The 17,192-nt window shown below is 40.2% G+C and overlaps 1 protein-coding gene across 1 annotated transcript in view; it reads left to right on the top strand.

Moving 5' to 3' along the window:
* Nucleotides 1-1,709: 1,709 nt before the first annotated feature.
* TNMD (tenomodulin) overlaps nt 1,710-17,192 on the top strand; it is an 18,706-nt gene continuing 3,223 nt past the window's right edge. The window contains 4 exon segments of the mRNA XM_006166216.2: nt 1,710-1,961; nt 2,128-2,259; nt 12,965-13,105; nt 13,577-13,678. Of these exon segments, the coding sequence (XP_006166278.1) occupies nt 1,914-1,961; nt 2,128-2,259; nt 12,965-13,105; nt 13,577-13,678 (423 nt within the window). The 5' untranslated portion in view covers nt 1,710-1,913.

Raw genomic sequence — 17,192 nt, 5'->3', positions numbered from 1 at the left:
TGAAAGCAACAAATTAGAATCAAGCAAAATAATTAGAATTCTATAACAATGATAAAAGTAACTATGAAAAAAAAAGTAACTAAGGCAGTGCCCATTGAGGGTGGAGAGAATAGGATTGTGAAGATAATTCAGATGCAGAGTTGACTAGACTCAATTAAGACTTAATTGATTAGGCATGGGAATGAACAAGAGAAGGAATCAAGGATGATTTGGAGGTTTCTATTCTAGATACTGATTATCATGTCATTTAGTGAGAAAGGTAGTACAGAATAAGAGTATGTTTGGAAGAGGGGATTAATTCAGTTTGTGACATATGATATTTGAAGTGCCTGTAAGGTTATCTATGTGGAGATGTCTAGCAGGTTAGATATACACATGATTCTGCAAGCTGGGTAAGTGATAGGACTGAAACTTTTCAGAAAGGATAATAACCTAAACTAAGGCTTTAGCAATGGGCACGGAGAGGAAAGAACAGCTCTGAAAGATATAAGATTAGATAGGACCTGGTGACTGAATGGATAAAGGGAACATGAAAAAGAGGGGAGTCCTAGACAAACCTCAGATTTCTGGTTTAGGAGACTGGGTGGGTGATGGTTCTACTGTATGGGCTGCATTGTAACCCCTCAAAATTCATATGTTGAAGCCCTAACCTCCAGTACTTTAGAATTTGGCTGTATTTGGAAATACAGTTTTTTCAATGGTAATTAAGATAAGATGAGGTCATACAGATGGACTCTTATCCAATATGACTGATGTCCTTATAAGAAGAGGAGATTAAGACACAGATATGTATAGATTGCCACATCAACATAAAAATGACCATCTAAATCCAAGGACAGAGACTTCAGAAGAAATCAACCCCAGTGACACTTTGTTCTTGGATTCTAACCTCTAGTGTTGTAAGAATGTAAATTTCTGTCATTTAAGCCACTCAGTCTGTGATACAGTGGCAGCCCTGGCAAACTAATATAGCCACCAACAAAGATCAAGAAGGTGCAAAAGAAAGTAGGGGTGTGTGTGGTGGTGTGGGGGGAGTGTTGAAAAAATATTTTGAGGTGAAACACATTGATTTTGAGATTCTCGAGGTATAAACAGTTAATCAAGTGGCTTTAAAACAGAGTTATAGGTACATATTTGGAAATCACTGACATATACATAATATTTTAAACTGTAGGAATGAATGAGATATTCTAAAAAGTGTATGCATAGTGAGAAGATTATGAAGGACAGAAGCATAAGAAATATGAACATTAAGGAACAGACTGAGAAAGAGGACCCAAGAAAGAAAAATAATTAGAGAGACTGGGTAAAGAGAGCTTATAACTAGGTTTATTTTATCCTATTTTTAAGTATAATTAACTGGTTACATGTTGATTTCAGTCCTCAGTGAACATTAACAAAGTGAAGGAGGCACTATCCTATTCATTCTGAACCTCCAACACCAAATACAGTGCCTGACATTTAATATCCCTGCAATAAATATTTGTTGAATCGAATGGAATTGAAATTAGGACTTCATTCCCTTTCTTGTTTTGTTTGCTTACTTCTGGAATATGCAGCATGTATTGCCACTGATATTTTAAGTTCATAGTGAAAAATCATTTCAATGTGTCCTGTGCTTGGTCCCCTTCCAACCCAACCCCCAGGACAATAGTTTTCATTATAACCTTCTGTCTTTGCCATTCTACATGGAATTCTGTGCACAGAAGTTATATACATATATGGGTATATCTATGTAACAAATTGCAGCCCAGGAGCCCCCTGGGCTCCCTCAGGCTCTGGTATGACATATTTGAGCCATATAAATTCAGCTTCTCCTCTGGCATCTGTTACCGACTCACTTGCAACTCCACCTCAGCAGTGGTCTCTCAGTCCGCTCAAAGCAGGGAAAGATTACTGTGTGCTGAGAAACCATGGCAAAGAATCCTCCAGAGAACTGTGAGGACTGTCACATTCTAAATGTAAGTTGATTCATATTTTTTTCCCTTTTGAGCTGAAGCATAGTTTCACAAATTTATCGTATTGCAATGTGAACATTAGAAAGTGAAATCAAAGGTGACTTTGAATTATGGCTTGCTATTTTCAGAATTATTGTATATTGTTTTATGCTCTCTGCTCTTTGCTTAGGCAGAAGCTTTTAAATCCAAGAAGATATGTAAATCACTTAAGATTTGTGGCTTGGTGTTCGGTATACTGGCCCTAACTCTAATTGTCCTGTTTTGGGGGAGTAAGCACTTCTGGCCAGAGGCACCCAAAAAAGTAAGTCAAGTAAATGCACATTATCCAATTCTTCTTTTCTGAGTTTGAGTGGATTTAATTAGTGGTTGACACGAGAATTACTCTGAAAAAGAAAATCAGTAAGTTATTTTGTGTTTATTTTCTGGTGGTATGAAAAACTGAATGAAGATTTTGCTCTCTTTTATTTTCCTAATAATTTTGGAAAGGAAAAAAAAAACCATCTGCTGTATTTCAGTTAGTAATGATAGTATGTAGAATTAATTCTTCTATAATACTTGACTTTAAGGAGTTAAGACTCCTCCTAGAAGCAAATTTTTTACTGTAAGAAAATATACTTTCCATCTTTCTTTCAATTATCTGGGCAGAAACTGATGGAAAAGTAATTATACTACCACATAAGGAGAAACCACCACACATGGCAGGAAAGGATTTTCAGGGATTATGTTTCTGACTTAAAGCATCTGCTGTGAGGACAGGCAGCAAGTTCCTTTTCAGAGGAAGAATTCTCATACCTGAGTTGACTTTTATTTATGAGTTAGGAAAAAAAACTAGAGTTTTTCAGCTCCTCACCAGCTGCAATCATCACTGTCCAGTGAAATAGTAATGCCACAAGGTAGAAGCAAGCAAGATAAATCACAGATATCTCAGAAAGCTCCTGATATTGAGGTCATTTGATAAAGCTTGACTGGTCGTGTAGTTTGTATTAGTGTACCTTAGTGTTATTGTTACTCCTGAGCTCATACACAGTGGACAACTTTAGATGTGACCCAAATAAAACCATGGTCCCTTCATGCTAGAAATTTCCACTTGAGAGAGAATTAATAAATGTATAAACTATAAGGTGTAATAAAGATGGTTTTCTAGCTTTGCAACATTTTTTTCTCTATGTGTGGGTTGTTTCTGTTACTGTTGTAAATTTGTTGTCATGAGATACTAATTTCTATTTGGTAACAGATGTAGGGAGAAAAGGGCACAAATCCAGGAGGGAGGATGAGACAAGAAGAAAATAGTTTGACATGGACCATTAGGAGCCAAAGGAGCAATAGGAGCAGAGAGAAAAGAATATGGGTCGATGGGAAAGAAGAGGCAAATGGAAAGAAATAGAAAATCAACTGGCTAAATGTGCAAAAAATAACCCAGAGAAGTAAGGCATAACCACCCTTGTATTCTCCACCTCTGCTGCCATACCCAATTCCATTTAGTCCCAAAGGATATCTTATCAAATTTAAGTAGGAGGGAGAGCAAACCAGCCTACTTTGTCTTTTTTATTTGTACCTTGTTCCAGAAAGGACTTCAGGCATCATTTAAGGCCTATAGTTAGCCCTTCCTCCTCCGTTGCTCTATTTCTGAACTATTTACTGTTCGGATGTCTTTTAAGAGAAGCCACCTATATTCAGGTTAGCAGGGGTAGGCAAAGAATTCAAGACCACGAAGGAAACAGCAAATGACTAAGAGTGCCAAAATGCATTCCAATACAATTCTGGTACTACTTAGCTAATTCCCAAGGTTGCATGCAGCTCCACAAATTCAATCATGGATCCTCTTAAAAATTATATATAAGTTAAATAACTATAAACTTTTTTATTCTCCATGGCCATAATGTCCTTAACTGGGTGTGGTAAACAGCTAGTTCTTTGGCCACCCATAGATGCTTGCCTAAATAGGGAGCTAGATGGGCTTTCTTGCTTTACGGTAGCTGTTAGTACTGTAAATGCTATTCTGAAAGGATTTATCTGCTTTTTCTAAACTTTCAGTGCTGTTTGCCTCAGTACAACTATGAATGACTAGGCAGGGCCTTGGCTTTATCTTGCAAGGAGCCAAAGATACTACCAGGGTATGTGGTCTACTCTGCTTACTTATTATATCATCTTTGCCTCTCATTCCAGTTCTCTTTTTAATGGAGTTTGTAGAACAAATCTGTGATTACTAAACCAGAAGAAAAACTTAATGCATGCACAGAATAGGTTGGATATACTACTGAATAAAGCTTATAAAAAAAATCAAATCTCCTGTGAAGTAATCCACCTCGAGATAAAATTTTCAGCAAAGGGATTCTCAGAAGTAAACAAAATTATTAAGAAGTAATCCAGATAAAAGACAATAGGTGTCTCCTAGGGCAAGTTTTTCCACCAGAACAAAAGTTGTTTGCTTTCCTTTCTCCTGGGGAGTTGGAATTTATTGTCTTTGATATTTAAATCCTGACCTTCACCACAAGACCAGATCAGTACATTGCAAACCAAGAGACCAGCTGGAGATATGAATGCTTCACTCAGTCATTACTACCTTCAAGTCCCAGACAAGGAGCTCAAGGGACTGTCTATGTTTCCAATTGCTAAATCTACAAATAAGCCTGCCTCAGAGCTGATTTAGGAATCCTGGGAAGAGACTAATAGTTGTATTAACCTTGGAAGATTGCAGAGGAAAAGAATCCAGGCATCTTGCACAAATTAAAGACTCTCCCCTTAAGAATAGAGCCTAGTGAGAAACAGCAGAGGATGAAAATCCAGGCTTTTTTGGACTTTCCTTTACAAACCTGTGGGACTTGTGGAGTTTGTGGGGCTCCCAGTAGAGAGGCCCCTTGATACTACTGTGCTTATTGATGGCAGTTATTTGTTTGCTGTCCTGGAGCTCTCTCTGAGCTCTTAATTTTTGCTCATCTAGTCCCCATCTTGCTTCCTTTTTATTTTGTTTTTCGACATCTGTTTATAATAAGCAGTGTTTATTTAACATCCCACATCTGGTGTTGGCATTCCCATGCCAGTAAATTCTCCCCCTCCCTCCCACCTTGATGTGTACAAAAGATCCAGATTCCTGATTCTAAAGGGGCAGTAAGCTATTCTAGCCTCCCTGCTCTCACACACCCCAAGCATACTAACACACACACATGCCAGAGAGAAACGGAGATAAAAAATAAAGTGAAACAAGAAGGATTAACTATAGATGAGCAGCTGTACTTTCTCACAGGCCCCAGGTCCCTTAAACCATGACCACATACAGAAGCCACTTGGGCTGAATGAAAGCCAGGTCCACAGAGTTCTGTGTTCAGCTTTCTTCGGCAGAAGAGACCTATTCAGTCCCAGAGATTTTTTTTGAAGAAGAAATTTTTGCTATAGGGCGCGTGCGTTCGCCAGACAGACAGACAGAGACAGAGAGACAGAAAGTGAGAAATCACCCCCCAAGGGGGATGGCCACGCCGCAATCCCTTCTCCTCCATTCTCCTCTAGGGATCTTGGGCATGCATGCACACACGCTCGACGTGAGTTTTAAGCCACCGGGTCTGGGACGTGAACCGCGGTCGACTACATGGGAGTCCAGCGACATAGCCATTACGCTAACTGCTGGTCCCAGTCCCAGAGATTTTGAGAGAACATCACAATGAGGCTCCACTTCCAGGCAGCAACTGCCCTATGATGGCAGAAGCAGATTCCCTGGAGAAACATTCTTGCTTAAAGCTCCCTGTATTCCACATTTAACTTGAAACAATTAGAAACCAACTCTCTAGCTAATTAATACAACATGAAGAGACAAGTTAGAAAAAGCCCAGCCCTTAAACAACTGTTTATTAAACATAAAACAGACCTGGTAGCCCATCCCTTCCATCTTCTACGGAATGAGGAAGAAAAATAATAAATAAATAAAATACACTCCTCTGGCCATCCTTAAGAACTGTGTAGTAACTTCAGGCACACACAGCAATCAATATATTCTTGGGAAATTCTTCCAGCTTTTACATACCAACAGTTTGAGATGAGAAGTGATAGAGACAGGCAGGCATTCTTCTGCCCTCCTCTCATCATCTAAACTACAGATAACCATTAAAACAGTCTCATCTAGGAATCCAAGCCCAGTCATTGTTCCAGGCTAAAAACTCTTTTCCTCAGAAAAAAGCACTTTCTTGCCAAGTCAGGGCCCAGCTTTCTCTGTGCTTATTTCCTTAATGCTAGTATTGGTTCAAGACCAACTTTCTTCACTCCTCTCTAGGCACGCAGGGGAGACACTTTTCCTCCCTCAGTTTCCTGGGTTTTTCTACACAGCAGTCTGGCAGGTGAAATGTGAGTCTGGAGAAGCAGCAAAACCCTTAAGGAAACACTGGAGTTGTAGCTGGAATCTCGTAACCAGGGGGACTGAGCTTCACCAGATGGTGCCATGTCAGCATTTTTGAAAGGAAGACTTATTTTCACTTTATTTTCCTCTTAAAACCTTGCGTAACCCAAGTCCACCTTTGTGCAGCAATTCTCACTGGGCCAGCTCTTGCTCTGGGCTACTCAGGGACAGCTCCCACCAGTTACACAGAGCTGATCGCTACCTGCAACGGGCACATTCTTATTCAGTCTCTCCATTCTCCTAAGGTAGAACTTGCTGAGCAATATATCTGGCACCAGCAAGGAGGCCCTAGGCCTTCAAAGGGAGCTGCTCTTCAGTGGCTAAGGGTAGATTTCAAACTGCAGGAGGAAGTAGCCCAGGTGATCAACAGGTAATAGTCCAATGATCAACTTGACAGATGTCAGCTTAAACCTGAACACAACTGATGTTTCCAACTATCCAACATCGCAGCTGGAAAAGTGCGAGGGATAAAGACAGGAACTGAAGCCCCAAAGATATTCAGTGACTTGCTCAAAGTCTCAGAGCTTGTAAGTGGCAGAGTTGAGGTTAGGATGAGAACCTGCTCTAGAGATTCTTTCCACCCTTCAGCAGCTGCATTAAAGAATCAAGAGTGGGCCTCAGCTGCACTGGACCAAGCAACGGGGCACTGCTAGGTAATACTGGGGCCACAGGAAGGCCCAGGTTTGGTCCTGGATCATTCTGACCAGTCCAGGCACAGTAGCATTCACTGGTAATTCTAGCTCACTAGGAGGCTAGGGCAGAGGATGGCAAAGTGAGACTGTCAGAAAGCCTTTTTCCTCCTCCTCCTCCTTCTTTCCCTGCTCCCTCTCTCTAAAAAGAAGGAGATGGAAGATAGAAAAAGAAGACGAAAGAACAATCAGGGGTATAGCTAGTGGAGGGGAAAACTTCCTGGTCCACTCAAGTCTGTAGATGAAAGAAATGGCTTTTCCTTGTTGAAAAAGAGGAATGTCTGTGCTCCTTATGCCAATATATTTTCAGGGCTGAGAACTGGTGATTGAAGATGCAGAAGTCCAACTTTGCATAAGAAACAATCTGTCTGCTCTGTGTTGGTAAAGAAATACCAAAAGGCCCTTTAAGTCCCACAGGCTAGGTTGGTAATAATACGGTCCAATACATTCCCTTCCCTTCCCTTCCCTTCCTTTCAGCCTAACGCCTTCTGGCTAGCTATTCTAAGCATGTATTTCACCTTTGGAGAGTGTACCTCATAAACAGACAGTAAAGGATGAAGGCAGAGAGAAGAGCAGCTAGATTAATCACAGGCTTCAAAAAACAAACCTAAGCCAAATGTCCTCAAATCCCTGTCAGGACAGGCTAAAGCTACTTGCCCCCAAAACAGATCCATCACACTGAGGTCTGAGGCAACTTTACTCTTTATAAAAAGCTTTCTTTTCTGATCTCAGAGACGGTTGCAAGCAGCGACAAGAAAACAGGGCAAACTGTGAAAAGGGGATGTTAGGGCTCATTTACTGCCAGAGTAGAGGATTTAACTGTACTGAGGATAGAATTCCTGGGCATGGAAGAGAAATGGGCTTGTATCCTCTTCAGGTTTTGTCACTGTGGTTTTCTTACACCTCTAACTGCCTGGACTTAACCATTAATCTGCCTCATTTCACCTCTGATGATGGCTTTCCTGTACCATTCCAGTTTTGCTGGCCTTTTCAGTTAAGGCCAGTTGTGTATGTGGGTGGAAGAAGCGCTCATTTGAGTGATGCTGTAAAGATGCCTTTGTTCCCAAATAGTTCCTGTTCCTGGTGCCACCCTGCCTAAAATCTACTATTATACTTTATCCCTTTGATTATAAAATTATACTCAGTACACTTACATGCATGCATGCAAGACAGAAAAAGAAAGAGAAACTCCTCCAGTAGGTGTGGTCACAATGCAATTCTTTTCCCTCTATCCATCGTGTCAAATTTTGGGGCATGTACAAATACACACCCAGTGTGTTTTTCAAGCTACCAGAGCTGGGATTTGAACCACATAAAGCCACGTGGGATCTGACTCCCTATGCATACTGTTTAAATGCTATGATACTCAGCTGGCCCTGTACTCAATTTTTTAAAACAAACCAATATCTTTTGCTAATATATAAGCGTTAAATCATTTATCAGATTAATTTCTTCTCTGACATAGGTACTAAAACCTCATGAGATTCCTTAATGTATAGACAGGGGACAAAGGGACAAAGATGAAGAGGTGGAAAGGCTATGAAGCTATACAGTGAACAGGATATGAAAAAGAGCAGAAAAGCGAAGCTAGAAGCATCAAAGATTAACTTTTTCTGTTTGCCAATTTGGCAGGGGTATACTCCTTGTCATACTCTGTCCTTTCCCTGTCCCTGGAATAAAGCTGTGTGGAAAACAGAGTCTGAGTTGAGTGACTTGTAGCCCACTCACATTTCTCTAAGGTCAGTCATTCTGTCTCTACTTTAGCTTGTTTAGCTTGGTCCTGGAGAAGACAAAGCAATTTTTCTCCAAAAAGACCCTCAACTCCTGAGCCAGAGAGCTTTGTAGAGAGCAAAATACTTCTGATGCCAAAGGCATGAGCTCAGTCTTCATATGGGCCAGTGAAGCTTGCATAGCCATTACCCAAGCGATGTGCTCCACAGGGACCCAGACGAGACAGTATGTCTGGATTTGTTCAAACCCAATCCCAAAGAGTCTAAAGTGGGCCACCAGCATCATCTTCCTAGACAAAGGAGAGTCAGTTCCAAAAGGACACCTTTGATGGTGGAATTTCATCTGGGTGAATATATAGCTCCCCACTCCTACCCCCAACCAAGGATTCACACAAAAACAAAGTCATTCTGGTCCCACTCTATTGCTAATATAAAGCCAACGAACTGGTTAATGAATACAATCATAATGGACCTCCCCCCCCCCCCAAAAAAAAACCCTCTTCGCAGGAATGTTGAAAATAATCAAGATCTGCTGAGCTTGGCAGTTCCAATAGTTTTCATCTAGCAAGGTGTCCAAGTAAAGTGCATTGCCAATAGTGCAGGAAAACTCATTCCACAGAAGTACACTGAAATTCTAAATGTCACCAGTATGGTTCCATAGTCTTCTACCAATGATTGAAAACACAGCCTGTATTTTCTCTTCTGCCCAGGTAGGCAGCATTCCAACATCCCCGTCTCTAACCTCATTTTTCCATGCAATAATCCATCAGTGGTACTACTGATGAAACAAACACCCCACCCCAGCCCCCAAAGGCTAGTGGTATCAACATTTGTCTCAACAATGGATAGTATTTCTAACAAAACTCTCCCCTGTTGGGAGACCTGACAAGACTGCATCTGAAGTGGATGCCTCTCTCCTCTACTTAGGTCAAAACAGGCTGAGAGCTCAATTTGTTGCCATAGGTGGAAGTTTCTCTTCTCAAGCTGGCTGCAGAGATGGAACTGAGGACATATTTATAACCAGAAGAAATAACAAGCCTAAAGGAATTTGCTACCTGTCACAAACCAGACCAGACTTCCTGAGTTAACTCTGCAGTTACTGGAAGGTTCTAAATGTTGCGTTCCTTCCCCCCTTTTAAAATGGCCTCTTAAAAGACCTTGCCAATGTTCAAAACCTCTCTTTCAGAAGCTAAGAATATGCTGTTGATGGAAAACGCTTATTCACACATACTTAAGTGCTAATCACGTCCAAGGCACTATAGGGCTACAAAGAGGTAAATGGCATTGCTTCTTAGTTTTCTATTCAGCAATTACATTAGGCTTTTCATCCTTGAAGCTAACAGCGTTTTCTACAAACCACTCTAGCTCATTGTTCTATTTGAGTTGGGAAAAACTTAACCAGGTAAAACTAACATTAAGTTACTGACATCGGCAGACACTAAAAACCAAACCAAACCAGTGTACACTCTCCGAAGCTGCCATTGAGAACTATATCATTAGAAAGCAATATTGGCTCTGGGCCAGCAGATGGTGCAATGGTTATATCCCTGGACCACCACATAGTCAACCATGGCTGAAGTCTTGGACGTTGTGGCTTAAAACTCATGCTGGATGCGTGTGCACTTGTGCCCAAAATCCAGAGAGGAGAATGGAGGAGAAAAGACTGTAGCATGGTCACTCCCCCTGGAGGGTGATTTCTTGCTTTCTGTTTCTCTAGAGAGCTCATGTGCCCTATAGCAAAAATCTCACTAAAAAGAAAGAAGAAAGAAAGAAAGAAAGAGAAGGAAAGAAAGAAAGAAAGCAATATTGGCTATATAGATGGCTTCCTTTTTTAGGTTTTTCATTTTCCTTTTTTTTTTTTTTTTGTAAAGAAAATGAATATGAAGAAATCTGGTAGAGAAAGGCCTCCTGACAACAGGGATAAGATAGGTACTCAAGTGGCACCATATGTTCTGGCCTGGTTTGTAACAGGTACAAATTCCTTTAGGCTTGTTATTTGCTTATAGCTATAAATGTGTCCTGAGTTAAGGGCTATGGGCTTACTTCTAACCTAGCTACTGTATGGGTCTGGTCCTCTTGTTATTTAGATAAACAAACACCTCTTTTAGAGGGCAAGAGAGAGTTTCAGGTTTTCTTTTAGCCACTCAAGAAAGAATAAAGTCACAAACAAAATTATAACGAATATTTTGAAAGGTTTTTTTTTTTTTTTGAGAAGTTTTTAGTATAGGGCACGTGTGCTTGCCAGGAAGATAGAGAGAGACAGAGAGACAGAAAGTGAGAAATCACCCCCTAGGGTAGATGGCCATGCCATGACCCCTTCTCCTCCATTCTCCTCTCGGGATCTTGGGCACGCAAGGACACGCACCCAGCATGAGTTTAAGCCACCGGGTCTGGGACTCAAACTGGTGACTACATGGGAGTCCAGTGACATACCCATTACACCAACTGCTGGTCCCTTGAAAGTTATTTTATAAATTCAGGGGAGGTTTTTTGAAATTTCGAAATTTGTTTATTAATTCTCAAGAACTGTGGAGCATGAGCAAATTATTTTTTTTTTGGAGAGGTTTTTGCTATAGGGCGCGTGCGCTCGTCAGCCAGCCAGAGAGAGACAGAGAGTCAGAAAGCGAGAAATCACCCCCCAGGGGGGATGGCCACGCCACAATCCCTTCTCCTCCATTCTCCTCCTGGGATCTTGGGCACACACGCACACGCTCCTGGCGTGAGTTTAAGCCACTGGCTCTGGGACTTGAACCGCGGTTGACTACATGGGAGTCCAGCGACATAGCCATTACGCTAACTGCTGGGCCCAGCAAAATCTTTTGATATGTAAAGTAAATGTTTGTGAGAAAATGCAAATAAATAAACAAAATTTTTAAAAAGAAAGACCTGATTAGAAGCCTTTTAAAGACACTCTTTTTGGAAGACTCCTTATTACTTAACATAGGACACTTGCCACAGTTGCTGAATTCTATATATACAAGAGAATTTGGAAAACTTGAACAACTGAATAAGGCTTGGAAATCACTGGGTAGGGTTGTTTAGCTTAGTAAAGAGGAGACTAGGGCCCATCCCATAGCTTAGTTGTTAAGGGAGCTGGATAACACATGGCCTACTGTGGTTCAAATCCCAATCCTGAAGGCTTGAAAAACACTCCAGGCACAAGAACATACATGCCCAAAGTTCTGACAGGAGGGAAAAATGGAAGAGAAGGGATTGTGGTGTGACCACACCCCATTGGAGGTGCTTTATCTCTCTCTCTCTCTCTTTCTCTCAAGTGTAAATACCCTCTGGCAATCAAACAATATTTTAAAAAAGAAGGCTAAGGGATGGCAAAAAATGTTTCATAGAGTTTAAAGAGCAAAAGGAAATGAGGCCAGCAAAGCCAGCAGGTGGTGTGGTGATGAAGGCACTGGACTCCCACATGGCTGACTGTGGTTGGAGTCCCACATGTGGCAGCTTGCTTTCTCACTTTCTCTCTCTCACATGCATGCCAAATAGCAAATTTACAAAGTAATAATAATAATTAATAAAATCAAATAAATTTTTTTTTTCAAAAAGGGGGGCGGGCAAAAGGAAGCAAACAAGGACAGAGTATGACTGTTGCCTAATACCAGCCAAGGAGAATATCTTCAGATTCTACAAAGGACAGACCCCTGACTGTTGAAGCAAAATTAAAGCCCTGGAAAGATAAAAAGATAGACAGCAATACCTAACCACTCCAAAGGTGTTCCGATCTCCTGCAAAACCCTAGTGAATACCATAGGGGGAGAAGAGATAAAGGAGCAATCACAGAACATTTGGAAAGGAAAGTAGTATTTTAAAGAAGCATCATAGGTTTTAGGTGATCCCTCAGCTTAAAACAAGGGTAACATAATTTACAAGCTGGTTTGCAGAATATCATTTGCTATTTAGTCAAGGCTGCCAAGAAAACTGTTGGAATTCTTAGTAATTAGCTCAGCAACTTGGCTTGAATACAAAATACTGGCTCTGAGGGGATTCCCCATATCAGTTCCAGTGCCAAAAAACACCTTACTTTAATCTCAAGTTTCAGAGAATTCCCAAAGACAATCTGCTGAGATGGTCCCTCACTCCAATTTTGCAATTTCTCTGAAAAGAGAAGATGCCCCAGATATTACCCAACTGAAGCATCTTATGAAAGGACACACTGAGTATCGTAGAATTTGTTTTCCTCTGTTCTCCCAGACATACGACATGGAGCATACCTTCTACAGCAATGGGGAGAAGAAGAAGATTTACATGGAAATTGATCCTGTGACCAAAACTGAAATATTTAGAAGTGGAAATGGCACTGATGAGACATTGGAAGTACATGACTTTAAAAATGTAAGTTGTGCATTTCCTCCATAAATCTTCTAACTTAAAATATTAGAACATTTGTGTAAAGTTAAAAACAGTCTTTGGGTCAGCCCCATGATCCGGTGGTTAAGGGAGCTGGGTCCCAAGTGACTGACTGCACAGTTTGAACCCTAGCCACAGTGGCTTAAAAGAACATGCTGGGCAAATGTGTGTATGTGCCCCCAATCCCAACAGGATGAAGAAATGGAGGGGAAGAAATTGCTTCATGACCATTCACCCATTGGAGGGTAATTTCTCCCTCTCCCTCTCTCTCTTTGTTTCTCTCATGAGTGCACACAGTCTCTGGCCAAAAAAAATATTTTTAACATTCATTTAATTCCTAAGATGCAGCTTTCCCTTTGAATTTAAATTTTGCTAGCCTGGGGCCCTGAAAGGTGGTGGAATTCATTAATGGTGGCTATTTCAGGAAGTTTTCTTATTACTTTGTCTGTTTTATAGGGATACACTGGCATCTACTTTGTAGGTCTTCAAAAATGTTTTATCAAAACTCAGATTAAAGTGATTCCTGAATTTTCTGAACCAGAAGAGGAAATAGATGAGGTATGTAAGAATAATAATAGTTGGAAGACCAGCAGAGGGTGTAATGGCTATGTCACTGGACTCCCACATAGTCGACCACAGTTCAAGTCCCAGACGCAGTGGCTTAAACTCATGCCAGGCAGTGTGCATGCATACCTAAGGTCCTGAGAGGAGAATGGAGGAGAGAGGATTATGGCATGGCCATCTCCCTGGGGGGGTGGTTTCTCGCTTTCTGTCTCTCTGTCTCTTTCTGTCTTTCTGGTGATTGCACATGCCCTATAGCAAAAATCTCTCAAAAAAATAACAATAGTGGTAACAAAAAGCATGTTTAATTAGGTGCCAACTTGTGTCAAACATTGTACTACATGCTTTACTCTCATTTGCTTCACAAACAACCATATAGAGGGCTGCTGTTATTATCCCCATTTTCAGCTAAGAAAACTAAGAGTTGGAACAAAAAAAAAATGGATTTACCCAAGGTCACACAGCTAGTGAGTAGGAAATTGGGGTCTTGAACTCTGGCAAGACTTTACCCAGCATGATATACACCTCATTCCAGCCCAGTTGAGTATACTATACAGATTCTCATCAACAGATAATAAACCGTATCTGTGTCCCACAAATGTCTTACCTCTCTATTTTTCCCCCAAATTTCCTTTTCTACTCTCTTCCCCTCCCATGCTCTCCTTCCACTTTGTCTCTAGTGTCCATGACAATTTTCAATGCTTTTATGTCCTCCAGACTGAATTTCAGTTTCTACAATAGAGTGTGGACAGTCAGTATATGTTAAGTGGAGACATACAGTGTCTCTTTTATAGCCTGACTTGTTTCACTCAGCAACAAATCATCCATATTTGTTTACTTTCTATCAAATTCCAGGGCCTCATTGTTTTTTATGGCTGAATAATATTCCACAGAGTATATGACCACTATACATTTATATCCAGGTACCCATTAACATTATGTACATTTACTTCCAAAGCAAAGATTTCTAGAAACAGGGATGAACCTGAAAAACATAATTATTCTGGGTTAAGATAATGTCCTAAAATAAAACTACCAAGGCCACCAGAGGTCTTTGCTACTTTTGTCATTCTAGCTCATTTACCTTACCATTTTATGCTGGGCTGCATAAAAATGAAATAATCCACATTTAGTCTCACTAGGAACAACAGAAGCAAAGATGGCAAGAACTGCAGAATAATCTGAATTCTCTGGAAACGCACTGCCAGGCCAGGGTGAGGCAACCTAGGATACTGGTGCAACCACTGGATGGTCTTGAAAGCCTAGTAGCAAATGGCTCTTTAGTGTCTAAAATACAGCTATCAATAAAGCCCTTGAGCTTCTTTCCTTTTCCCTGATATTCTTTCTGTAATTACAGTATGCTTCTATTAGTAGAGAAGAAGGAGGACCTCAGCTAAGGCCATATTGTGACAGTTCACCCCCACAGTCGTTTGGTTTGGTTTAGTGTTACCTGGCAAATCTAAAATGGAATTACGGCTATAGTACAGTGACTTTTCTACATGTCGTGAAAACCTTTCTCTTCTCTTTCTGTTCCTTTCACTTTTCTCCTGCCCAGTTATCTCCATCTTAATTCTTACCTACCCATTTATCTTCATCTTTTTCTTCTCTTTGTGGAGAGGGGGGCAACACTTTTTCCTTTCTCTTACCCAAGTCTCGGAGCTCTCGTTGGTTCCTATATTACTTTTTTATGTTGACTGGGTCTTCATAGCCAGAGAAGTTAAAGACCCTTATCATTAGAATTTTTAAGAAAAAAAAAAAGAAAATTTCCCTAAAGTTGTTAATTCTGCTTCCAAGGTCAATGGTAGTGAAAAATTTTGGAGTTTTTTGTTGTTGTTGTTGTTTGTTTGTTTTTTAAGAATTATTTATTTTATTTTGTTGTTTTTATTATTATTATTAATTTAACCACAGAGAGACAGAAAGAAAGAGAAAGGGAAAGTGGGAAAGTGAGAAAATGAGCCTCCAGGTCCAGGACTTGAACTGTGGTTAGCCATGTGGGAGTCGAGCACTCCACCCACTGAACCACCTGTTGGCCCCGGAGTTTTGATTTTTAAATAAGTATAAGTTAGATGCATCTGAGGAACAGATCGACTACTGAGATATTAAGAATGACTATAGGATGCAAGGGTAAGATAAAAAGAGAATCAATAGTATTAAAAAATTACTATACACAATATCATATGTTGATTTTTACAGAAAAATAATGTGAGCATTTGAGTAGGACCAATCACAATGAGAGCCCACAGTGATTTAATAGAATTTATTTTTCTGAAAGAGATAAAGGCAAGGCTCATAATGTCTCATTTTGAGCCAAATTTACTTTATTTTTAATTTTACTGAATCTTTTAAATAATGCAAGTATTAATCTCATGATAGTAAGATTACTGCACACTTTAAGAAAGTCCTATTTTTTTATATCCATGCTACTTGTTTTTTTAATGAAACACATGTGAGGTCCTAAATGACAAAAGCCCTCTTATTTTGTACTTCCCTCTCCTCTGTATCCATGGTGTGTGCATGTTAAACATGCACAGCAGCTATATAAATAGCCCTGATTTTGCTAACAAAGCTAGTGAGCATACCAGCCTCATTTTATGCAATCCCTTTCAATGCATCCCAAGGTCTTTACAGACTCAAGGGCAAAGGAGATAAGACTTGAGAGTCATAAATGATTTCAGGAAAAATTATACCAAGGCATATTTCAGAGAATAAACAAAAACACTGAAATCATAAAGCTAGAAAGAAACAAAAGAGAAAAGGAAAAGCCTTATTAACATTGGGGAGGGAAGAATGCTGGAGACCCAAGTAACAAGTGAGTAAGACCTAGATATACAAGAGACTACTTCCAATATTAAAAACTGGGGAGAAGGTGTCATTCTTGACCATATAAGAAAAGCTCTATAAAGCAAAAAGACTCTTAAGCATCTAGAATGAAAGGAATAAAACAGTGGTTTAAAAGAAAAGTGAAGGCATAAGCTAGAGACTTGACTTTAAAAATAAAAACATATCTCTGCTGGTGGTATGGTGGCTAAGGTACTGGACTCCCACGGCTGACCATGTTTCAAGTCCCTGACCTTGTGGCTTGAAAATCATGCTGGGTGGGACCAGCAGGTTGCATGGTGATTAAGGGCACTGGACATGGCCAACTGTGATTTGAGTCCCAGACCTGGCAGCTTGCTTTCTCACTTTCTCTCTTTCTCTGTCCCTCTCTCGTCAATTTAAAATACATAAATAAGTAAAAAGTTAAAATAAAATAATTCTTTTAAAAAAGTCATGCTGGGCACATGTGCATGCAGGACCAAGATCTCAGGAGAAAAAAGGATTGTGGGGTGGCCATCTGCCCTGCAGGGTGATTTTTCACTTTCCTTCTCACTGTCTCTCTCTCTCTGGTGAGTACACTCACCCTATGACAAAACCTTAAAACAAATAAATAAATAGATATCTTTGGTACTACAACTAACTACCTTTAACAGATGAGTCTTCTAAAACCAAAATATTAGTTTCAGTTACTATT

Source organism: Tupaia chinensis, unplaced genomic scaffold (genome assembly GCF_000334495.1).
Source record: "Tupaia chinensis unplaced genomic scaffold, TupChi_1.0 Scaffold144179_1, whole genome shotgun sequence".
NCBI lineage: Eukaryota > Metazoa > Chordata > Mammalia > Scandentia > Tupaiidae > Tupaia > Tupaia belangeri.
This window is presented reverse-complemented; position numbering and strand designations above follow the sequence as displayed.